At 41.8% G+C, this 26,517-nt stretch overlaps 1 protein-coding gene across 4 annotated transcripts in view; it reads right to left on the reverse strand.

Annotated features, from left to right (window-relative positions):
- TDRD12 (tudor domain containing 12) overlaps positions 1-26,517 on the reverse strand; it is a 103,398-nt gene that overhangs the window by 51,901 nt on the left and 24,980 nt on the right. For all 4 annotated transcript variants that reach the window (XM_070451007.1, XM_070451009.1, XM_070451008.1 and 1 more), the window contains exons 2-8: positions 14,720-14,878; positions 12,691-12,827; positions 10,859-10,978; positions 8,607-8,662; positions 7,163-7,248; positions 3,732-3,921; positions 2,851-2,916 (exon numbers count right to left, since the gene is read on the reverse strand). In XM_070451007.1, coding sequence (XP_070307108.1) covers positions 2,851-2,916; positions 3,732-3,921; positions 7,163-7,248; positions 8,607-8,662; positions 10,859-10,978; positions 12,691-12,827; positions 14,720-14,878 — 814 coding nt within the window. The remainder of the gene's footprint in view (positions 1-2,850; positions 2,917-3,731; positions 3,922-7,162; positions 7,249-8,606; positions 8,663-10,858; positions 10,979-12,690; positions 12,828-14,719; positions 14,879-26,517) is intronic.

Genomic DNA, 26,517 nt, shown 5'->3' on the forward strand with positions numbered 1-26,517 from the left:
TCCAACTCTTTGTGACTGCATGGACTGTAGCCCACCAGGCTCCTCCGTCCATGGGATTTCCCAGGCAGGAATGGCCATTCCCAAGGGAATGGGTTGCCATTCCCTTCTCCGGGGGATCTTCCTGACCCAGAGATTCAACCCAGGTCTCCTGCACTGCAGGCACGTGCTTTACCATCTGAGCCACCAGGGAAGCTGTGCAGCGGTTAAACACAACGTAAATGCCTGGTAGTTTTCTTGCTTCCATGGAAGCGGAAGAAACAAAAACGGAAGTAACATTCCCATCAGTAATGGGCTCCATTCAGCAGGAATTTCTATGACACACTACGCTTCCTATAAGGCACACCAGCATGTGGGTGGGGCCACATGCGCCCAAGTCTGCCACACAAACTCTGCACGCAGAGAGCTCATCTCACCAACCCAGCAGCAGGGAATGATGCTCCCTGTGCCACAGAGGAGGGGGCAGACGGACAGTCTCATGGCAGAGTCCACAGCCTCAAACCACATCACACTGGATGAAGCTAACCTAGAGAGAGGTGAAAAACACCATATACACATTTGTACAGCAGAATCTTATTTCTTAAGAAATAAGACACACCCTCACACCTGAAAAACTGGGGGAAAAAAGACTGTAAAATTTTGATAAGTAGGTACATCGAAGGTGATGCTTCCCAGGAGGCGCTAGTGGTAAAGAGCCTGCCTGCCAATGCAGGAGATGTGGGTTTGATTCCTGTGTCCAGAAGATCCCCTGGAGTAGGAAATGGCAACCCACTCCAGTACTCTTGCCTGGAGAATCCCATGGACAGAGGAGCCTGGTGGGCTACAATCCACAGGGTCGCAAAAGAGTTGGACACGACTGAGCACACACTTAAAAGTTTTCGTTTCCTAGAGGTTTACTATGGCTCTATCTGAAGTACTGACAGGTACACAAACACCCAACGTGGGGGTGAGCACATAGCAGTCACCACAGAGGGTGAGCTGAGCAAGTGTCACCCTCATCCAGTAATTTCAACTCATTCAAGAACTTGGAGATACAGAGTTAAAGATGGGATATATCTGATTTCATAAATGCCTTTGTATGTCTTCCTTGGAGAAATGTCTGTTTAGTTCTTTGGCCCATTTTTTGATTGGGTCATTTATTTTTCTGGAGTTGAGCTGGAGGAGTTGCTTGTATATTTTTGAGATTAATCCTTTGTCTGTTGCTTCGTTTGCTATTATTTTCTCCCAATCTGAGGGCTGTCTTTTCACCTTGCTTATAGTTTCCTTTGTTGTGCAAAAGCTTTTAAGTTTCATTAGGTCCCATTTGTTTATTTTTGCTTTTATTTCTAAAATTCTGGGATGTGGGTCATAGAGGATCCTGCTGTGATTTATGTTGGAGAGTGTTTTGTCTATGTTCTCCTCTAGGAGTTTGATAGTTTCTGGTCTTACATTTAGATCTTTAATCCATTTTGAGTTTATTTTTGTGTATGGTGTTAGAAAGTGTTCTAGTTTCATTCTTTTACAGGTGGTTGACCAGTTTTCCCAGCACCACTTGTTAAAGAGGTTATCTTTTTTCCATTGTATATCCTTGCCTCCTTTGTCAAAGATAAGGTGACCATAGGTTCGTGGAAAAGATGCTCAACATCACTCATTATCAGAGAAATGCAAATCAAAACCACAATGAGGTACCATTACACGCCAGTCAGGATGGCTGCTATCCAAAAGTCTACAAGCAATAAACGCTGGAGAGGGTGTGGAGAAAAGGGAACCCTCTTACACTGTTGGTGGGAATGCAAATTAGTACAGTCACTATGGAAAACAGTGTGGAGATTTCTTAAAAAGCTGGAAATAGAACTGCCATATGACCCAGCAATCCCACTTCTGGGCATACACACCAAGGAAACCAGATCTGAAAGAGACACGTGCACCCCAATGTTCATCACAGCACTGTTTATAATAGCCAGGACATGGAAGCAACCCAGATGCCCATCAGCAGACGAATGGATGAGGAAGCTGTGGTACATATACACCATGGAATATTACTCAGCCATTAAAAAGAATTCATTTGAATCAGTTCTAATGAGATGGATGAAACTGGAGCCCATTATACAGAGTGAAGTAAGCCAGAAAGATAAAGACCATTACAGTATACTAACACATATATATGGAATTTAGAAAGATGGTAACGATAACCCTATATGCAAAACAGAAAAAGAGACTCAGAAGTATAGAACAGACTTGTGGACTCTGGGAGAAGGCGAGGGTGGGATGTTTCAAGAGAACAGCATTGAAACATGTATATTACCTAGGGTGAAACAGATCACCAGTCCAGGCTGGGTGCATGAGACAAGTGCTCGGGCCTGGTGCACTGGGAAGACCCAGAGGGATCGGGTGGAGAGGGAGGTGGGAGGGGGGACCGGGATGGGGAATACATGTAAATCCATGGCTAATTCATTTCAATGTATGACAAAAACTACTGTAATGATGTAAAGTAATTAGCCTCCAACTAATAAAAATAAATGGAAAAAAAAAAATGCCTCTTTCTTATTTTTACTCATCCTACTGCTTAAAATAAAAACCAATCAAATCCTTAGGTATATTCTGATGACAAATAATAACCACTGGTCTATGGCTGGGCTGGAATAAATCAGTCCTACACACAAACAAGTGTCTGTTAGGTTCTTTATGTTTCAGCAAAATCCTACAGACTACAAGGCACATTATCTTTGTCAGCATCTACAGCATAAATTGGTTCCATTAAGTTAAGGGAAAAAGAGAGACAGAATTGCCACAGCCCTTATAAACAACTCTTACAGTCCTAAGATATTTAAGAGTATTCTTTTATTTGAAAAGGAACAAGAGAGGAAAACTCACCCAGGATCCTACTGGTTGGCCTGAGGTCACCCGAACCCTGGGGCCACGGATGCTGGAGAGACTCCGCTAGAAAAGTTAAACCACATGACTCCGATAGGAAGAATACATTTCAAGATTAAAGCGTGAAATAAAACCCAAAATACAAACGTGAGTTTGTTGTAAACCACCTCTGCCGTATGATTCACAGGACGCCTAACACAGAGCAGCGGAGCAGTGTGAGGGGACTAGGAAACATGGGTGTAGAGGGAATATTTACAGTGTTTCCACTGGCCATGACAGACTCTTCTCATATCTTCATGCTGATAAATGGCTCTTTTTCAAAATTATAAAAAACACCCTTGTTTTGATAATGCCATTAAACTACTAACATACAGACTTCTGAAAATATGTGTGCTTCCGCTCAGTCACTAAGTCAAGTCAGACTCTGTGACCCCATGGACTGTAGCCCACCAGGCTCCTCTGTCAATGAGATTTTCCAGGAAAGAATACTAGAGGGGTTTGCCCATTTCCTTCTCCTGGGGATATTCCTGACCCAGGGATTAAACCCATTCTCCTGTGTCTCTTGAACGACAGGTGGATTCTTTACCCACCTAGCCACAGAGTGAAAATATAACTCCAAGTTAATAAGAAATTAATAATAATCTTTTTTCCTGCTCTCATAAAAACAAACCACAACAGCTCTCTTAGAACCTCAAAACTCAAACCTAACAAACTCACTAGGATTAAAATTAAAATATTTCAAAAAATTAAAATATTAAATTCAGAGTCAAAGTCTCTGTCTCCATATGGGGAAAAGTCGGTACAACAATTTATATTAATACACTAAGATTTCTATAAATAAGACAGCTTAAGGGAAACATACATTGGTGAAATCCACTCACTTTCCATCCTTTGAGAACCTTTTCCTTGCAAAAACATTGGCCAAAGAGTAAGTGCTGGATTGAGCTTATTGGAAAAGGATGCTGACTTTATATTCAATCTTGGCTTCTCCAAAGAATCAAAGTTCTCATTCTCCATGGGTGACACATAACAAGCGAAGTTCTTTGCAACCAGATCATCGTTAACACAAACCTGTATAAATATTTCATGAATAAGACAGACAGTCACGTGACTGTTCATAAAACATGCCGAACTTAATTGAAAATTTTAATCTTCAGAAAAATTATTTTATAAAACAGAATTTGACAGAAATTGATCTTGTGACTTCTGCTTTCATAACGGTGAACTACACACTTCTGGCCAACATTCTTGAGAAGAAAAACAGGAGAAAATATTTTTAGATAATACCTTTGGATGGTCAGGTATCCAGAATACATAAAGAACTCTCAAAAAACTCAATTAAAAGAAAACAAAACCAATTTTTAAATGGGCAAAACATAGCAATTAAAAGAGTACAGCATTGGCATAAAAACAGACACACAGTTCAATGGAACAGAAAGATAGCCCAAAAATAAACGCAGATACATACGGTCAATAAAATTACTAAAAAGGAGCTAAGATTATATAACGGGGAAATGACAGTCTCTTCAATAAATTGTGTTGGGAAAACTAGACAGCTACACGCATAACAATGAAACTGTGCTATTAACTCACACCATACACTAACAAACTCAAAATGGATTAAAGACTTGAATATAAGATCTGAAACCATAAAATGCATAGAAGAAAACATAGGTGGTAACAGGCTCCTTGACACTGGTCTTGGTGATAATTTTTGGAGCTTGACACCAAAAGCAAAGGCAACAAAAGTGAAAATAAACCAGCTGAACTCATACATCAAACTAAAAAGCTTCTTCAGAGCAAAAAAAAGCACCAATAAAACAAAAAGATTTTTAGTAAGAAGAAACATCTGTAAGTCACTTATTATCTGATAAGGGGTTAATATCCAAAATACATAAAAACTCATAAATAACAGTAACAAACAAACCCCCAAATAATCCAATTTAAAAATGGGCAGAGGCCATTATACAGAGTGAAGTAAGCCAGAAAGATAAAGACCATTACAGTATACTAACACATACATATGGAATTCAGAAAGATGGTAGCGATAACCCTATATGCAAAACAAAAAAAGAGACACAGATGTATAGAACAGACTTTTGGACTCTGTGGGAGAAGGCGAGGGTGGGATGTTTCAAGAGAACAGCATCAAAACATGTATATTATTTAGGGTGAAACGGATCACCAGCCCAGGTTGGATGCATGAGACAAGTGCTCGGGCCTGGTGCACTGGGAAGACCCAGAGGGATCGGGTGGAGAGGGAGGTGGGAGGGGGGACCGGGATGGGGAATACATGTAAATCCATGGCTAATTCATGTCAATGTATGACAAAAACCACTACAATATTGTAAAGTAATTAGCCTCCAACTAATAAAAATAAATGAAAAAAAAAATGGGCAGAGGATCTGAATCAACATTTTTCCAAAGAAGACATGCAGATGGTCAACAGGGACAAGAAAAGATGTTCAATATCACGAACCACCAGGGAAATGCAGATCAAAACCATAGTGAGGTATCACTTCGCATCTGTCAGAATGGCGACTGTTAAAAAGACAAGAAACACCCAGGGCAGGTGTTTCAAGGATGTGGAGAAAAAGGAACTCTTAGGCACTATTGGTAGCAATGTAAATTGGCATAGTCACTCTGGAAAACAGTACCGTGGTTCCTCTAGAAATTAAAAACAGAATTACTATACAATCCAGCAATTCCACTTCTAGGTATTTATCTGAGGAAAACAAAAACATTAACTTGAAAAGACACATGCATCTCCATGTTCACTGCAATATTATTTACAATAGCCAAAATTATGGAAACAATCTAAGTATTCATCAGTGGATGAATGGATAAAAAAAATGTGGTGTATACACATATATACACAATGGGATATTATTTGGCCACAAAAAAGAATGAAATCTTTCCATCTGTGACATTAAGAACATTATGCTAAATGACATAAGTCAGAGAAAGACAAAAGCTACATAATCTCCACTTCTATGTGGAATCTAAATACAAAACAAAACAAGCTCACAGAGAACAGACCGGTGACTGCCAGAGCTGGGGTCAGGAGCATAGAGGGAGGAGGTGGTGAAACGGGAGAAGAGAGTCAGAAGGTAACAACTTTCAATTATAAAATAAGTAAGTCACGGCATAGGATGTACAGCATGGTGGTTATAGTTAACAATACTGTATTGCATATTTGAAAGCTGCGAAGAGTAAATCTTGTCATGAGAACAAGAAAAAACATTCTGTCACTGTGTGGTGATGGATGTTAACCAGACACTGTGCAACGCATATGTACAAGTATTAAGTCATTGTGCTGCACATTTGTGACTAACAGAAAGTTGTACATCAATTATACCTCAACTTTAAAAAAGGATAAAAAATTTTTAAACAGAGAAAATGAAAAAAAAAGGATAAAAAATTTGAATACTTCATTAAAGATATATGGATTGCAAACAGCATATGAAAAGACACTCAAGACTGTTACGTCATTGAGTGAGTGAGTGGAGTCGCTCAGTAGTGTCCAACTCTTTGCGACCCCATGGACTATAGCATACCAGGCTCCTCTGTCCATGGGATTTTCCAGGCAAGGGTACTGGAGTGGGTTGCCATTTCCTTCTCCAAGAAGGAAAATGCATTAGGGAAGTGCAAATAAACTACAGTGAGAGACCACTACACACCAGTGAGAATGACCATCAAAGTAATGTCGAGGATGTGGAGGAAGTGTAACTCTCATTGCTGATGGGGCTGTGCAGTGTTCACTCTGGAAAACAGTGTGGTAGTCTCTTAACACTTACAAAACTGCCCCAAAATGTGACTCCTGGGTATTTACCCAAGAAAAATGAAAGCACAGGTCCAAGGAAGACTTGCACATGAATCACCACAGAAGTTTCATCTGCACTTGCCCCACAGAGGCCACAACTCAAATGTCCATTAACAAGTGAATGGGCAAACACTGTAGTATATCCAGATGGAAGGACACTGACAATAAAGGATCAACATGCAAGTCTCCTAAAAATTTTGTGCGAAAGAAAACAAGTTTAAGAAAGAGAGAGAGAGAGAACACCCTGGACACATCCTTGTGCTTCCTTTAGGAGATAGGAAAGAACTGTTGGCCCAATTTTTTTTTTCTAGCAATTATGACCTCATGCACCCACCACTGTCAGTTCTCTCTGCTGAGCATGCCTCTGTTCTTTAACAGCCTGAGGTAAGAGCAAGTGTGAATGATACTGTTTTTCTTGTGTGCATTGTTTTATTAAAACAGCATTTTAATAATAATAAAATACTCTAAAAATACAACTCTTTCACTTACCTTTTCATTTTTTAGAGTTACATAAAGGTAAACCTCAAAAGTATCTTCTTCCACAGCACACAATTTGGCTTCTACCTGGGTAGTTGCTAAATAGCATAAATGAAAACATAAAGAAGATGATGTTAAAAGTATGCTTGAGGGACTTTCCTGGGGGTCCAGTGGTTCTGGCCGGGGGACTAAGATCCCGCATGCCATGCCTCATGGCCAAAAAAATAAGAATGGGTGAAACAACTATGACTATTTCTTGCCTGTTACTCTCTGGTAACTACTCACGACTACCCAGTGCCACACCGTCCGACAGCTTCCTCCCTCAGAAGGGGTCTGGAGGCAGGCGAGCCAAGGTGAAGGCTCTCCAGGCAAAGTCCGCCAAGTGTCCTCTGTCCCCCCAGCCCCCATCCTCCTCCGGCCGCCCTGTGACAGCACCTCGCGCACAGCTCTGGGCCCCTCTTCTTTCCCAGTGAGCCCCAAGCCCACACGCCCAGAGTCGTCCCGCCCTCCAACGCCTGCAGAGTAGCTCCACGTGTGGGTGCCAAGAGGCACACTGCTCACCCTACCGGCGAGTCCCACTTCCCGCTCACCTCAAGCCTCCGAGGTAGCGCTGGCATCACTTTACAGGTGAGGGGACCAGGCTCTCAGAAGGCTGCTCAGAGGCAGCAGAACAGTACTCAACCCAAGCACTCTGCCTCCTCCAAATCTGAGCTTCCCAGGGCGCCTGTGGGCTCACAAGGGCCCGAACGACAAAACCAGAGGCGCCCCCACCTCCCATTTCTCCAGGAACAATGCCTCTGGCTGCTCCTTCACCCAGACAGCGGGGCAGTGAAGGAGAGAGGCCAGGGCCCCAACAGGCATCAGGATGCAGCCCAGCCACTGCACACCCACTACTCCTCAGCATGACCCTAGAGGCTGCCCAGTTACTTGGCTCAGACTACCAGGGCTTAGGACAGATGCCACAAAGGATAGTCTAATTTATGGCCAACAATGTAAACAGAGAGCATGCTAAACAGGTGCTGAGACATTCTATATATCTTCATGAGCAAGGATGGGGATCACACAGTAAGTACCCACTTACTCCCCTTTGCCTGCTAAAAAATAGGCTTTTCATGATTGTTGGTTCAATGAAATGCACGTTAAGTTATTTTGCAGTGCTGTAGTTTGATACAGACTAAGAGAAAGGCATTATCATCGTGTAAGGGTGCCTCATCCACACAATTCCTTGCTGATTTCACTTGTCAATTACTGATGTCCACATCCATTCCTCAGATTCCAAGGGTGCAGAGTCACTGTGACACTTGGAGTGGAAAAAGCTCCATGTGACTTATGAATCCCCTTGAGGGGGGAGGTCAAACACTAAGCACGCACATCTCAAACCCTTTCCCCAACAGAAGGTGAAACACCCTGGGGTGTCAGTTCAAAGCAGGCAGCTGTGGTCATGCCCTTGCCTCACCTCTCAGGATGTTCTGGAAGTACTGAATAGCTGCACTGTCCCACTTCTTGGCCCGTCTGGAACAGAGAACAAAGGCAATCTCATTAAATAAAAGCCAAGGCTAGTCATGCTAACATCACTTTGAAACTTCACACTGGATGTTTCGGACATTACACATGGGACATATGATGCAGGAAATGGGGAGTCTAGCTCTGGCCTGGGGTGATGACCCCAGCTGCACCCCACAGCAGGCCTCTCTCCCACCACCTCCTGCGCCAATGTAGAGACTCACTATGAATGGGCCCTTTGTGGGGCTTCCTGCGATACTGTGCCCACCTCCATGGCATCATCCGTCTCAACACCATTGTCCCATTTACCTGCAACATCCGTTTCCCCAGACAGGGTGCTAACTCCCCGGGACAGGGACCCTGAGTGAGGAATGCTCAGCACAGGCTGGCAGAGTGAGGGTTCCCTGCACGTTGGTTAAACCAAAGTTCTAAGACTGGCCATGGGGAGCCCAGGCCCTGCTGTCTCATGGTATTCCTCACTCTGACGACTCCCTTTCACTGTGTCCCACCTCTCCCCATCATCTTGTCCTTTCCTCTGTGTGATACTGTGATTTATAGTAAGAAATATAAACTTGGTCATTGTCACTGTTTCTGGCACAGAGCTCAGTGATGAGTGATAAAAGGTGTCTTTTGTTATGTTAATGAGGTGACCTGTAGAAAGCACCTAGGTAACAGAGATGAGGGCTGGTTGCCAGGGGAACCAAGCTGGTGATTAGAGGGTTGGAACTTTGACTCCCACTCCCTGGACCTTTGGGGAAGGGAGAGATACTGGAGGTTGAATCAACTGTCAAAGGCCAATGATTTAATCAATCATGACTAGGTAATGAAGCCTCCATAAACACTAAAAATGGACTAGGTTGGGAGCTTCTGGGCTGGTGAACACTTGGAAATGTGGGGGAACAGGTGTGCCTGGAGGGAAGGCAGCTCCTTTCCCCAAACCCTGCCCCGTGCATCTCTTCCATTTGGCTGCTCCCGAGTTATTTCACTTATACTAAACTGGTGAAAATTAGAGTGCACTGTCTTATTGGTGAATTTACCTTAAGAATGTTTGTTGAAACTCTTTGCCAAGACGTGTACTCCCTTCTACTCTCAGACTTTCTCCTGGGGGCATATAATTGGCAAACTAGCTGCCCCTAACCGTTCCTCTCTTGCTAGCCAGCTAGGCTGTTTCCAAACAAGTCTGCATTGTACATTTCTCGTAAGAAAACAGATACATCTAAACAAAACATATACATGTAGAGATATATACATGCACGCATGCACATGTGTACACATGTATCTCTCACACACCCCCCCCCCAATCTCGTGATCTGATCACACTGCAGGTGTTTGTATGGGATGGGTCCCTGCACTGGGCAGTGCTGTGTCAGGGTTATGACTGTGATCTTTGCTGTCTTGAATGATCACGTCCTGAGGTCCTGGGGGTAGCCCCCCACCCTGCCCTGGCACTGTCTTTCCCCCTCCTCCATCACTGTGGCTTTGTGGGGGATAAAGCTACAGGAAGCAACACAGTTCTGATTCAGCTTGCATGGCCTGGTGATGTTGCGTTCTAAGTTCTCTCTCAGCTTGGAGGCTGCCTCCATTATCGATGCTTTTGTGAGGTCTGTGGAGACCCTCCCATCTCCATGGTCCCAGCCCTCGTCACCTGTAGTTCTCTTGGGCCGATAAAATCATCACTCTTGCAGCTGCCTTGGGATCCACACCAAAAGATACTAAGCCAGCTGGTAAATTCGCCAATAAGACACTGCACTCTAATTTTCATTAAAAGTTCCATGAATGTGACTATGCATAAAAGCACCAACAAAGGTCTGCCAGTTCAGAGCCTGAAAAGGTCACAGAGGCTTCCCGGGAGGGAGGGCAGGAGGGAGGAAACAGGGCTGGAGAAGGATGCCTGGACTTTTCGCTAATGCTCCATGATCCGATGTATCCATGTTTCTCTTTGCAGTTAACTTGCCCTTTTTTGTAAAAAGCAAAAAACCAAAAAACAGAGCTCGGGTCTTACTGTAAATCCCCCTACACTGCAGCCTCTGGAGATGGCTGCACGGCCAGGGTTGACAGGCTGATTCAGAAGATTCCTCCAGAAGGACAAAGAGACCTTTGAAATCGTTTTAGCACTTCACATAAAGACTTGATTTCACATGGACTTCCTACACTCAATTTAAGACCTTTACTAATGATTCAGCATATATTAGAAGCTGTACTTACACAATTTCAGCACTGTCTTCACAGAAGTTAATGTGCAATGTGACAGGTTTTATGCAGTACAGTCTGAATTTTTTTGCTCTGTAGGGAAGCTGCATAAAAGTTTCTATGGCAACTCGGATGCTTAACAGTAAAACAGAAATAGTTTCATGATTAAAAAAAAATTATACGTAACACATTTCTTTAAAGTCCACCTATATAATTAACATACTTAACAAAAAATACACAAAATCTGATTCTCTTTCTAACACAGCCACCAACAACAGCAAATGCTTGGAGACATTTGCCCAACAAGGTGAAAACTGGTTCTTGGGGGCAGAGGAAAAAAACCTTACTTTTCTATGTATAAAGCACAAAAGTGCATGTAGTATATAAATACATACAGTATCTAAAAGATACTCAGTAATCTTTGGCATTAAAATTTCATGGCATGGCGGCAGGGAGGGATTAGAAAAATACTGTCTCCTTAGATTGAGAAACACTGGGTAATTACAAACAAACTTGGAAGCAAATTTTATTTAAGATTTTAAAATTTCAATTTCAATACATAACCAGAATTACCTTTAAGTTTCTGTAAATAAGCAGATGTTTTCAGAATCACTGTTTGTCAACTCTGCACAAAAGAGCTGATGGACTGCAGTTTGATAAGTAAGTTGTTGCACATTTTTATTTCCATTCTCCTTCATGAAAATGATAGAGCATTTGCACGTACAGTTTTGACATCAACATGTTCTCAAGGCCACATGTGGGCAGCCTGGCCACCTCGTCTCAAACAGTTAAGAGAAAGTGACTGCACTAACTGCCCCTCCAGGCTTCCTTGCTCTAATCAAACAATTCTCTTGCCAAAAACAAACTAAATTAAAAAACCCAAATGCTAACAGGAAATCTCCCAAGCCATTAATTATCATGTTATTTTTAATAACCAATATAGCTATAAAGTGAGATGGCTAGATGAGATGATTGGATGGCATCACCAACTCGATGGACATGAGTTTGAGCAAGCTCTAGGAGTTGGTGCTGGATGCTCAGGGAAGCCCGGTGTGCTGCAGTCCATGGGGTCGCAAAGAGCTGGACTTGACTGAATGACTGAACTGAACTGAACTGATGGTTATAAAGGTGCAGAACCAGAAGCTGGACAGGAATCGCCTTTCCCGTGAACACCTGCCGGCCTCCCGTGTGGGAGCAGCCTCCTAGTACAGACTCCCTGTCAGGGCGTCACCTCTCCTGTAGCTGGGACTGTTCTTTCTCTTTCAGAAGAACAGTCCTCACATTTATTTATTATTTATTAAACTGACATCCGCTGACACTGGGGCAGGAACCATGAAAAAATTAGCAAAAATACCAAGACTGACTTGCTGAGAGTGTTTTCTAGGGAACTGCAACGTGTGGTCCTGGAGTCAGCAAGGGTCACTCTGTGACAGTCACACCCTCACTCTGCTAAGTGGGACAACCAGGGACACATGTTCTTACCTCTGTAATCTGAAGCTGTGCCAGCAAGCCATCCCATGTGTAGTAAAGAGGTCTTCCTAAAGGACCCACTCCATTCCTTGAGCAGGGGACAGGTCACACCAGGCCAGGCAAATGGCTGGCCAAGAGCACCTGCCCTTTCCAGGAAGGATGGTGGAAGGAGGGCTGGAGCTGCCTGCTGACCCCTCATCCTAACCACCTGCTCTTACATTCACTGCTCGTAAAACTGGAACCTGCAATCTGCTCTTCCTGAAGCTAAAAAATTCCAGTTTATGACCTCTCATCCCTTTCTTTGAAAATTAACACTCTCCTTCAAAACTGACACTTGTCCCCCCAGAGAGCATAAAGCAAAATAAATATGTACTTACTTTTTGGATTTCACTGGAACATATCTAGCAAAATCCACAAGGAAACACTCTGCGAGGTAATGGTCTGCTGAAGACACGATTGACTTGATAACTGCCCTGCACCAGCACTTTAGTTCCTGACAATAAACCACACAAACCTACAAAATAAAAAGAAAACTTCAGTGTTAAATTCTCTAGCCATAATCAGAAAACTATAAGATACTGATAAAAGAAATCAAAGATGACACAAACAGATGGAGAGATATACCACATTTCTGGATTGGAAGAATCAATACTGTGAACCATACTACCCAAAGCAAACTACAGATTCAATGCAATCCCTATCAAATTACCAATGGCATTTTTCATAGAATTAGAACACAAAATTTTACAATTTGCATGGAAACACAAAAGACCATGAACAGCCAAATCAATCTTAAGAAAGAAAAATAAAGCTGGAGGAATCAGGCTCCCTGACTTCAAATTACACTACAAAGCCAATCATGAAAACAGTATGGTACTGGCACCCCTGCCCCGAAAAAAGAAAGAAAAAAACAGGAATATAGATCAATGGAACAGGATGGAAAGTTCAAATACAAACCCATGTACCTATGGTCACCTAATCCATAACAAAGGAAATAAGACTATGCAATGGAGGAAAGAGTCTCTTCAATAAGTGGTGCTGGCCAAACTGGACAGCTACACGTAAAAGAATGAAATTAAAACACCCCCTAACACCATACACAAAAACAAACTCAAAATGGATTAAAGACCTAAATGTAAGGCCAGATACTATAAAATACTTAGAGAAGAACACAGGCATAACAGTCTCTGACACAAAACACAGTAAGATCTTTTTTTAACACATCTCCTAGAGTAATAAAAATAAAAACAAACAAATAGACCTAATTAAACGTAAAAGCTTTTGCACAGGAAAGTGAAAGTTGCTCATTGTGTCCAACTCTTTGCAACCCCATTGACTATACAGACTGTGGAATTCTCCAGGCCAGAATAGTGGAGTGGGTAGCCCTTCTCTTCTCCAGGAGATCTTCCCAACCCAGGGATCAAACCCAGGTCTCCCATATTGCAGGTGGATTCTTTACCAGTTGAGCCACAAAGGAATCCCAAGAATACTGGAGTGGGAAGCCTATCCCTTCTCCAGCGGATCTTCCCGACCCAGGAAGTGAACCAGGGTCTCCTGCATTGCAGGCGGATTCTTTACCAACTGAGCTATGGGAAACCGTAAACAAAATGAGAAGATGACCCTCAGAATGGGAGAAAATATTTGCAAACAAAGCAACCGATGAGGGATTAACCTCCAAAATATACAAACAGCTCATGCAGCTCAATATCAAAACAACAATCCAATCAAAAAGTGAGCAGAAGATCTAAATAGACGTTTCTCCAAAGAATATATATAGATGATTAAAAAGCACATGGAAAGATACTCAACACCACTAATTATTAAAGAGATACAAATCAAAACTACAGTAAGATACCACCTCACACTGGTCAGAATGGCCATCTCTGAAAAATCTAAAGATAATAAATGCTGGAAAGGGTGCGGAGAAAAGGGAACTCTCCCAATGTTGGTGGAAATGTACATGGTAACAGCCACTGTGAGAACAGTATGGAGGTTCCCTAAAAACTAAAATGGAGCTACCATATGACCCAGCAATCCCACTCCCAGACGTATATCCAGAAAAAAACATAATTTGAAAAGATTCATGTACCGCAATGTTCACTGCAGCACCAGATTGGAAAGCTCTCTCTGCTAAGTTCCCCATGAAGGATCCAGAATAATCCTCCGGTTCCCAGCCCCAGGACAATGGCCCCCATGACGGTGTTTACGTGACACTCCATCTCCTGTTGCCCCACGTGAACCTAATACAGTTGCCACTTTTCATGACTAGTCTGACTTACACAATCAAAAGAACCTAATACAAAACAGCAATTAAAAACAACTGAAATGCCAACTTAGCTGCCAAAACAGTCTACATTTTGAGTAGTATTTCAAGACACAGTGTTGAAAGCACATTCAGATACATACCTGCCCTTCTTCCAACTTGAGTGGTTTTATTTCTATATCGTGACACATGCTATTATAGAAGTCATTCATGGCACTATTCAGTTTTTGATAGTCAACTTCATGATCTAAAAAGGGACTACATCCTTTTATAATAACCCAGAAGCAACCTGGATCTTCAATCTGTAAAAATTTCAAAAGAAAAATAAAACAACCCATCATTTAAAAGTGGAACTATAAAACCTCAGAATCACAGTAACTGTTTCAAAATTAAGTGCTTTAACAAATTCTTGATGAGTACCTCTGTCTTAAAGGGTTGGATAGAAGATAAAAGAACTTCAATATATACGTATATCAAATCATCACCTTCTATACCTTGAACTTATATAACATGATATGTCAACTATACTTCAATAAAACTGGGAAAAAAGATGAAAGGTGTAAACACAAAAATGTCAAACATGTAACCAATAATATGTAAGTAACTCTATTGATTTTTTGTAATTTTAAATTGTCTATTGTGATTCAAAAAGCAAAGACCAAAATCTTTTATCAGTATTTTGAAAATATAATAAAATACAAAAGCAAGGTTCAAGACAATGTTTTCAGTACTCCATCTCTTTTGTAAGAAAGAGAAGAAAATATGGATGCATGTACATTCTGCTCACTTTCAAAGAAACAAATGATGGCAAATGAACAAAAAAAACATACAAATTTTACCTACAGAGGAAGCCAAGAATGGGGTAGAAGGGATACAAATGAAAGTCAGATTTCTCTGTTCAGAGAATAAGAATAGATATCATCTACCAGTGTCATTAAAAATCAAGATTTTCATCATTAGATGAAAAATAAAAGAAAAAGAAATTGTGAGAAAAAGGAAAATAAGAGAAAATAAAATTGAAATAAAAGGAAAAGACAGTGAAGGACAGGGAAGCCTGGCATGCTGCAGTCCACGCGGTCACAAAGAATCAGACACAACTGAGTCAGTGAAGAACCCACAAGCTTTGATTCTCTTTGACATCCATCACAGGAAAGCGGAGTTTGGAGCAGGAGTCCTACCAAGTTAAGGAGGCTCAGTAAATACCTCAGGCTCCCTCATAGAACCCATGCAGTGTCAGGCCTGAGAAATAAAGCCCATGTTTCAGGACAAAGACAACATGCTCTGTCATCAAGTAGAAAAGCAGTCAGTCAGTTCAGATGCTCAGTCACGTCCGACTTTGTGATCTCATGGACTGCAGCACATCGGCTTCCCTGTCCATCACCAACTCCCAGAGCTTGCTCAAACTCATGTCCATTGAGTCAATGATATCATCCAACCATCTCATCCTCTGTTGTCCCCCGTTCCTCCTGCCTTCAATCTTTCCCAGCATCAGGGTCTTTTCTAATGAGTCAGTTCTTCGCATCAGGTGGCCAAAGTATTGGAGTTTCAGCTTCAGCATCAGTCCTTCCAATGAATATTCAGGACTACTTTCCTTTAGGATGGACTGGTTTGAGCTCCATGCAGCCCAAGGGACTCTCAAGAGTCTTCTCCAATATCACAGTTCAAAAGCATCAATTCTTCAGCACCCGGCTTTCTTTATAGTCCAACTCTCACATCCATACACAACTACTAGAAAAACCATAGCTTTGTTGACAAAGTAACATCTCTGCTTCTTAATATGCTGTCTAGGTTTGTCATAGCTTTTCTTCCAAGGAGCAAGTGTCTTTTAATTTCATGGCTGCAGTCACCATCTGCAGTGATTTTGGAGCCCAAGAAAATAAAGTCTGTCACTGTTTCCATTGTTTCCCCATCTATTTGCCATGAAGTGATGGGACTGGATGCCATGATCTTCGGGTTTTTTTTAATTAATTAATTTTTTTTATTAATTGGAGGCTAATTACTTCACAATATTGTAGTGGTTTTTGTCATACATTGACATGAATCAGCCATGGATATACATGTATTCCCCATCCCGATCCCCCCCCACCCACCTCCCTCTCCACCCGATCCCTCTGGGTCTTCCCAGTGCACCAGGTCTGAGCACTTGTCTCATGCATCCAACCTGGGCTGGTGATCTGTTTCACCCTAGATAATATACATGTTTCGATGCTGTTCTCTTGAAACATCCCACCCTCGCTTTCTCCCACGGAGTCCAAAAGTCCGTTCTATACATCTGTGTCTCTTTTTCTGTTTTGCATATAGGGTTATCATTACCATCTTTCTAAATTCCATATATATGTGTTAGTATACTGTATTGGTCTTTATCTTTCTGGCTTACTTCACTCTGTATAATGGGCTCCAGTTTCATCCATCTCATTAGAACTAATTCAAATGAATTCATTTTAATGGCTGAGTAATATTCCATGGTGTATATGTACCACAGCTTCCTTATCCATTCGTCTGCTGATGGGCATCTAGGTTGCTTCCATGTCCTGGCTATTATAAACAGTGCTGCAATGAACATTGGGGTGCACGTGTCTCTTTCAGATCTGGTTTCCTCGGTGTGTATGCCCAGAAGTGGGATTGCTGGGTCATATGGCAGTTCTATTTCCAGTTTTTTAAGACATCTCCACACTGTTCTCCATAGCGGCTGTACTAGTTTGCATTCCCACCAACAGTGTAAGAGGGTTCCCTTTTCTCCACACCCTCTCCAGCATTTATTGCTTGTAGACTTTTGGATAGCAGCCATCCTGACTGGCGTGTAATGGTACCTCATTGTGGTTTTGATTTGCATTTCTCTGATAATGAGTGATGTTGAGCATCTTTTCATGTGTTTTTTAGCCATCTGTATGTCTTCCTTGGAGAAATGTCTGTTTAGTTCTTTGGCCCATTTTTTGATTGGGTCATTGATCTTCGTTTTTTGAATGTTGAGTTTTAAGCCAGCTTTTTCACTCTTCTCTTCCACTTTCATCAAGAGACCCTTTAGTCTTCTTTGCTTTCTGCCATAAGGGTAGTGTCATCTGCATATCTGAGGTTATTGATATTTTTCCCGGAAACCTTGATTCCAGCTTGAGCCTTAGGTAGCCCGGCATTTTGCATGATGCATTCTGCATATAAGTTAAATAAGCAGGATTACAATATACAGCCTTGATGTGTTCCTTTCCCAATTTTGAACCAGCTGGTTGTTCCATGTGCAGTTCTAACTGCTGCTTCTTGACCTGCACACAGGTTTCTCAGGAAGCAGGTAAGGCAGTCTGATATTCCCATCTCTTGAAGAATTTTCCAAAGTTTGTTGTGATCCACACAGTCAAAGACTCTAGTGTAGTCAATGGAGAAGTAGATGTTTTTCTGGAATTCTCTTGTTTATTCTATGATCCAACAGATGCTGGCAATTTGATCTCTGGTTCCTCTGCCTTTTCTGAATCCAGCTTGAACACGTAGAAGTTCTTGGTTCATGTACTGTTGAAGTCTGGAGAATTTTGAGCATTATTTTGCCAGCATGTGAGATGAGCGCAACTGTGTGGTAGTTTGAACATTCTTGGGCATTGCCTTTCTTCGGGACTGGAATGAAAAAACGGACCCTTTTCTAGTCCTCTGGCCACTGGTGTGTTTTCCAAATTGGCTGATGTATTGAGTGCAGCGTTTTAAGAACATCATCTTTTAGGATTTGAAATCGCTCAGCTGGAATTCCATCACCTCCACTAGCTTTGTTTGCAGTGCTGCTTCCGAAGGCCCACATGACTTCACACTCCAGGATGTCTGGCTCTAGCTGAGTGGTCACACCATCATGGTTACCTGGGTCATTATTTTTTTTATAGTTCTGTGTATTCTTGCCACCTCTTCTTATATCTTCTGCTTCTATTAGGTCCATACTGTTTCTGTCCTTTATTATGCCCATCTTTGCATGAAATGTTCTCTTGGTATCTCTAATTTTCTTGAAGAGATTTCTAGTCTTTCTCATTTTACTGTTTTCCTCTATTCCTTTGCACTGATTATTTAGGAAGGCTTTCTTATCTCTCCTTGCTATTCTTTGGAACTCTGCATTCAGATGGATATATCTTTTTCTCCTTTGCTTTTTACTTCTCTTCTTTTCTCAGCTATTTGTAAGGCCTCCTCAGACAACCATTTTGCCTTTTGCATTTCTTTTTTTTGGGGATAGTTTTGATCACCACCCCCTGTACAATATTACAAACCTTCATCCATAGTTCTTCAGGTACTCTGTTAGATCTAATTCCTTGAATCTATTTGTCACATCCACTGTATAATCATAAATGATTTGATTAAGGTCCTACCTGAATGGCCTAGTGGTTTTCCCTACCTTCTTCAGTTTAAATCTGAATTTTGCAATAAGGAGTTCACGATCTCAGCCACAGTCAGCTCCTGGTCTTGTTTTTGCTGACTATATAGAGCTTCTCTATCTTTAGCTGCAAATAATATAATCAATCTGATTTCACTATTGACCACCTGGTGAGGTCCATGTGTAAAGTCGTCTCTTGTGCTGTTGGAAGAGGATGTTTGTATGACCAGGGCGTACTCTTGGCAAAACAAAGTCTTTGCCCTGCTTCATTTTGTACTTCAAGGCCAAACTTGCCTGCTACTCTAGGTATCTCTTGATATCCTACTTTTGCATTCTAGTACCCTATGATGAAAAGGACATCTTTTTTTGGTGTTAGTTCCAGAAGGTCCTGTAGGTCATCATAGAACTGTTCAACTTCAGCTTCTTTGGCATTAGTGGTTGGGGCACAGACTTGGATTACTGTGATACTGAATGGTCTGCCTTGGAAACGAACAGAGATCATTCTGTCATTTTTGAGACTGCATCCAGCTACTGCATTTTGGACTCTTCTGTTGACTATGAGGGCCCCTCCATTTCTAATAAGGGATTCTTGCCCACAGCAGTAGATATAATGGTCATATGAATTAAATTCTCCCATTATAGTCCATTTTAGTTCACTGATTCCTAAAATGTCTGTGTTCACTTTTGCCATCTCCTGTTTGACCATTTCCAACTTACCTTGGTTCATGGACCTAACATTCCAGGTTCCTATGCAAAACTGTTTTTTACAGCATCAGACTTTACTTCCATCACCAGTCACATCCACAACTGGGCACTGTTTCTGCTTTGCGTCTGCCTCTTCATTCCTTCTGGAGCTATTTCTCCACACTTGTCTAGTAGCATATTGGGCACCTACTCACCTAGGGAGTTCATCTTTCAGTGTATTATCTTTTTGCCTTTTCATACTGTTCATGGGGTTCTCAAGGAAAGAATACTGAAGTAGTTTGCCATTCCCTTCACCAGGGACCATGTTTCGTCAGAACTCTCCACCATGACCCATCTGTTCTGGGTAGCCCTACATGGCACTGCTCATAGTTTCACTGAGTTAGACAAGGCTATGATCCATGTGATCAGTTTGGTTAGTTTTCTGTGATTGTGGTTTTCATTCTGTCTGCCCTCTGATCAAAGAGGATAAGAGGCTTGTGGAAGCTTTCTGATGGGAGGGACAGGCTATGGGGGAATCTGGGTCTTGCTCTAATGGGCAGGGCCATGCTCAGTAATTCCAAAGAATGCTCAAACTACTACACAATTGCACTCATCTCACACGCTAGCAAAGTAATGCTCAAAATTCTCCAAGCCAGGCTTCAACAGTACATGAATTGTGAACTTCCAGATGTTCAAGCTAGATTTAGAAAAGGCAGAGGAACAAGAGATCAAACTGCCAACATCTGTTGGATCATTGAAAAATCAAGAGTTCCAGAAAAACATCTATTTCTGCTTTATTGACTATGCCAAAGTCTTTGACTGTGTGGATCACAATAAACTGTGGAAAATGCTTCAATAGATGGGAATTCCAGACCACCTGACATGCCTCCTGAGAAATCTGTATGCAGGTCAGAAAGCAACAGTTAGAATTGGACATGGAACAACAGACTGGTTCCAAATTGGGAATGGGGTCCGTCAAGGCTGTATATTGTCATCCTGCTTATTTAACTTATACGCAGAGTACGTCATGAGAAACGCCGGGCTGGATGAAGCACAAGCTGGACTCGAGATTGCCAGGAGAAATATCAATAACCTCAGATATGCAGATGATGCCATCCTTATGGCAGAAAGTGAAGAACTAAAGAGCCTCTTGATGAAAGTGATAGAGGAGAGTGAAAAAGTTGGCTTAAAGGTCAACATTCAGAAAACTAAGATCATGGCATCTGTTCCCATCACTTCATGGCAAATAGATGGGGAAACAATGGAAACAGCGACAGACTTTATTTTCTTGGGCTACCAAAATCACTGCAGATGGTGACTGTGGCCATGAAATTAAAAGACACTTGCTCCTTGGAAGAAAAGTTATGACCAACCCAGACAGTATATTAAAAAGCTGAGATATTACTTTGCCAACAAAGGTCCATCTAGTGAAAGCTATGGTTTTTCCAGTAGTCATGTATGGATGTGAGAGTTGGACTATAAAGAAAGCTGAGTGCCAAAGAATTGATGCTTTTCAACTGTGGTGTTGGAGAAGACTCTTGAGAGTCCCTTGGGCTGCAAGGAAATCAAACCAGTCCAACCTAACGGAAACACTCCTGAATATTCATTGGAAGGACTGATGCTGAAGCCGAAACTCCAATACTTTGGCCACTTGACACGAAGAGCTGACTCATTTGAAAAGACCCTGATGCTGGGAAAGACTGAAAGCAGGAGGAGAAGGGGATGACAGAGGATGAGATAGTTAGATGGCATCACCGACTCAATGGATATGAGTTTGAGTAAGCTTCGGGAGTTGGTGGTGGACAGGGAAACCTGGCGTGCTGCAGTCCATGGGATCACAAAGAGTTGGACACCAGTGAACTGAACTTAATGCTCAGTAAATTTTCTGTTGATGAGTGGGGCTGTGTTCCGGCCCTGTAGTTTGGCCTGAGGCCAAACTATGGTAGGAGTAATGGCTGTAATGGAGACCTCCTTCAAAAGGACTTAGGCCAGCATGCTGAGGCTCCCAGGACTGTTGCATTCAGTGCCCCTGACCCCACAGCAGGCCACTGTTGACACGTCTCCACCAGAGACTCCTGGACACTCACAGGCGAGTCTGGCTCAGTTTCCTGTGGGGTTACTGCTCCTTTTTCCTGGGTCCTGGTGCTGACAAGGCTTTGTGTGTGCCCTCCAAGAGTCTGTTTCCCCAGTCCTGTCGCAGTTCTGTAATCAAATTCCACTGGCCTTCAAAGTCAAATTCCCTGGAGGTTCTCAGTCCCTCTGAAGGATCCCCAGGTTGGGAAATCTGTTCTGAGTCCTAGAACTTCCATAACAGTGCAAGAACTTCTTTGGCATGACTGTTCTCCAGTTTGTGGGGCGTCTGCTCAGTGGCTCTATGGGGGAGCTAATGGCAACCTCCTGCAAGAGGATTCAGGCCGCACGCTGTGCCTCCCAGGTCTGCTGCAGCCAGAGCCCCCTCCCCATGGCAGGCACTGCTCACCGCGCCTCCACAGGAGACAGGCAAACACTCAAAGGCAGGTCTGGCTCAGTCTCTGTGGGCTCTCTGGGTCCCAGTGCACACAAAGTTTTGTTTGAGTCCTCTGAGCATCTCTGGGGGGTATGGGGTTTGATTCTAAACGTGATTTCACCCCTCCTACCATCTTGTTGGGGCTCCTCCTTTGCCCTTGGACGTGGGTATCTTTTTTTGGTGGGATCCAACATTCTCCTGTCGATGGTTGTTCAGCAGTGAGTTTCAATTTCGGAGCTCTCACAGGAGAAGATGACAGCATGTCCTTCTACTCCGCCATCTTAAGCCCATCTTAAGAGGTCTCCAAAGTACTGTAAATCAAGCCTCCCAAAGTGAAGACTGATTATACAGTGGCTCCCTATCACAACTCCCAGGGTAGCATGAACAATATTAGACAAGCAAAGCAATGAGCATGTACTGAAAGGCCAAGAAAACAGCAGCCAACAGAAATTGAGCCCAAGACTGCCTAAATGGTGAGGCGAATAGCATGCATATGTGCTAAGTCCCTTTAGTCGTCTCTGACTCTTTGTGACCCCATGGACTGTAGCCCTCTAGGCTCCTCTGCCCATGGGATTCTCCAGGCAAGAATACTGGAGTGTATTGCCGTGCTCTCCTCTAGAGAATCTTTCCAGCCCAGGGATCGAACCCACATCTCTTATGTCTCCTGCACTGGTAGATTGGTTCTTTACCATTAGTGCCACCTAGGAAGCCTCTGAAGTTGTATATGCAAGGACTTAAAAGCAGCTATTATAATACCAAGTTCAAAAACCTAGAAGACCGCTGTAGCAAGTTTTTTTTCAAATTTATTTAAAGAAGAATCTCACAAAAGAAAAGAAAACTATTTTTCAAAAAAGAAAATAAACCTTTGGAAAAGAGCAATTCTAGAACCAAAAATTAAAACAAACAAAAATTTATTAGTGATATGTTTACCATGCGTACTCAGTAACATTGTGCTGGAGGTCCTACTTACACAGTAAGACAAAAAGATGTGGGCTTCCGTGGTGGCTCAGTGGTGAAGAATTCACCTGCCAATGCAGAGGACATGGGTGTGACCCCTTATCTGGGAGGATCCCACACCCCGTGGAGCAACTAAGCTCACGTACCACAGCTACTGAGCCCACGCACTCTACAGTCCATGCTCCCCAACAAAAGAGGCCACCACATCACAACCAGAGCGGCCTCTGCTCGCCACAACTAGAGAAACACCCACGCAGCAATGAAGACCCAGGACAGCCAAAAATAAGTGATTACAAAATAAACATTGTCAGGAAAATCAGAAAAGAAAGAAAAGTGTCTCTATTCACAATAAGAACATATACGGAGAAAATTCTAAGGAGCCTACAAAAAATATACTAGAACTAACAAGTGACTTTAGCAAGGTTTCGGGGTACAAGGTCATATAATAAATTGAACTGTATATCTATATTAAAAATTAGAAATTTAAATTAAAAAAACAGTGCCATTTGCAACAGCACCAAAAAGCAGGAATTACCTAGAAAGAAATCTAACAAAATCTGTATGCTAAAAGGTACAAAACACTGATGAAATAAATCAAAGGCAGCCTGTAATGCAGATATACTGTATCCATGGAATGTTAAGATTCTGATTTCCCCTCAAAATGCAGGAGTTAAGAAATCAATGAACTATTTCTGAAATTCTTATTGGAAGGCAAATGGAACTAGAACAGCTCCTATAATTCTGAAGAACAACAACAAAGTTGGAACACTCACACTATCTGATTTTGAGACTTAATAACCTCAGATATGCAGATGACACCACCCTTATGGAAAACTAAAGAGCCTCTTGATGAAAGTGAAAGAGGAGAGTGAAAAAGTTTGCTTAAAGTTCAACATTTAGAAATCTAAGATCATGGCATCTGGTCCCATCACTTCATGGCAAATAAATGGGGAAACAGTGGAAACAGTGGCTGACTTTATTTTTCTGGGCTCCAAAAATCACTGCAGATGGTGATTGCAGCCATGAAATTAAAAGACGCTTAACTGCTTGGAAGGAAAGTTATGACCAACCTAGACAGCATATTAAAAAGCAGAGACATTACTTTGTCAACAAAGGTTCATCTAGTCAAGCCTATGATTTTTCCAGTGGTCATGTACAGATGTGAGAGTTGAACTATAAAGAAAGCTGAGCACAGAAGAACTGATGCTTTTGAACTGTGGTGTTGGAGAAGACTCTGGAGAGTCCCTTGAACTGCAAGGAGATCCAACCAGTCCATCCTAAAGGAGATCAGTCCTGGGTGTTCATTGGAAGGACTGATGTTGAAGCTGAAACTTCAATACTTTGGCCACCTGCTGAGAAGAGCTGACTCATTGGAAAAGACCCTGATGCTGGGAAAGATTGAGGGCAGGAGAAGACGGGGAAGACAGAGGATGAGATGGTTGGATGGCATCACCAGCTCAATGGACATGGGTTTAGGTGGACTCCAGGAGTTGGTGATAGACAGGGAGGCCTGGCGTGCTGCGGTTCATGGGGTCGCAAAGAGTCAGACACGACTGAGTGACTGAACTGATAAACCTGCAGCAATCAGAACTGTGTGGTACTGGAGAATGTACAAATGTATAAATCAACAGAAAAGAAACAGAATCACACATATGTGCTCAACTGATTTTCAATAATGGCAAAAAGGCAATTCAATGGAAGAAGGATAGTTTTTTTCAACAAATGATGCTGAAAAAATTAGACATATATGCAAAAAAAAATGAACCTTGATCCATTCCTCATAACGTATATAAAAGTTAACTCCAAGGGATCATTTATCTAAATGTAAAACACAAGACTATAAAAATTTTTTGAGGAATACATGGGGTGAAATCTTTGTGACTGTGGGTTAGGCAAAAATTTCCTAGATAAAACACCAAAAGTACAATTTGTATAAGCAAAAATTGATAAACTGGACTTAATCAGAATTTAAACCTTCTTTTAAACTTAAAGCTCTTTGAAAGACATTGTTAGAGGAATAAAGAGATAAGCCACAAACTGGGGCAATATTTACAGGTCACATATCCAAATAACTTTATCCAGAATACATAAAGAACTCTTCAAAGTCAATAAGAAAACAACCCGCCAAGTCGGAAGAATGGGCAGACTTGAACAGATACTTGACAAAAAAAGACAGATGTATGGGGAAAACAAGCAATGGAAGCATGATTTAGAAACAACTGAGTTTCAAACAACACCTTCAACTGGTGACTGTATAAACAGTCACCTAGCCATACAATAGAAGACTACTCAACCCTAAAAAGTGCCACAATGTAGATAAGCCTCTAATGCCTTATGTAGAAGCAGCCTAACTCAAAGGCTACATACCACTGTGATTCCATGTGCACAATCCCATTTTTATGACATTCTGAAAAAGGCAAAGTTACCAAGGACAGAAGACAGATCAGTGGTTGCCAAGGACAAGAGGTGGGGAAAAGGAATGATACAAAGGAGCACAAGACAATTTCAGGGTGTGAAGAACCTGTTCTGTATGTTGATCATGATGGTGACTACATGACTATGCATTTTTCAAAATATCACAGAATTTTATATTAAAAATAATAAAATATTTTATGAGTAAAAAAGATACGAGGCAAATATGGCAAAATGTTAAAATTTGGCAAAGCTAGGTGGCAGATGTCCAGGTGTTTATAATATTTTCTATACTTTTTTATATGTCTAAAGTATTTCCTGATAGAAAGTTACATTTTAAAATTATTTTTACTCAAAAGTAATGATTTTTTAATGATAAAAAAAACTTCTTATCCTCTGATGTGGCATCACCTATGCAGCATTTTTACTAAAAATGTCCAACCTGAACACCATCATGAGGAAACTGACAGACAAATTCAACTTGAAGGATATTTTGCAAAGCAACTGCCTAGCAGGAGTAACTCTGTAAGTTTCAATGACATTAAAGATACAAAAAAGTCAGAGAACTAACCCAAAATAAAGGAGACTAAAAGGTCATGGCAACTAAATGTATAATTTTTTATTGGATCCTGGATCAGTGAAAACAAGTTATAAAATATATTACCTGAACAACCGGAGAAATTTGAGTGTGGACTATGTATTAGTATTGTTGTACCAACATTACATTTCTCAAGTGTGATAATTATACTATGGTTATGTAAGAGAAAGTCTTTTGTTCTTAAGAAATACATGCATAAGTATTTAGAGTTCACAACTTACTCTCAAATGGTTCAACAAAAGAAGTCAATAATTCTATAAAATAAAGAAATACGGGCTTCCCCATTGGCTCAGTGGTAAAGCCTGCAATACAGGAGTTGCAGGAGATGTGAGCTTGATCCCTGGATGGGAAAGATCCTCTGGGGCAGGACATGACAACCCACTCTAGTATTCTTGCCTGGAGAATCCCATGGACAGAGGAGCCTGGCAGGCTACAGTCCCAAGGGTCG

This window comes from Odocoileus virginianus, chromosome 20 (genome assembly GCF_023699985.2).
Source record: "Odocoileus virginianus isolate 20LAN1187 ecotype Illinois chromosome 20, Ovbor_1.2, whole genome shotgun sequence".
Lineage (NCBI taxonomy): Eukaryota > Metazoa > Chordata > Mammalia > Artiodactyla > Cervidae > Odocoileus > Odocoileus virginianus.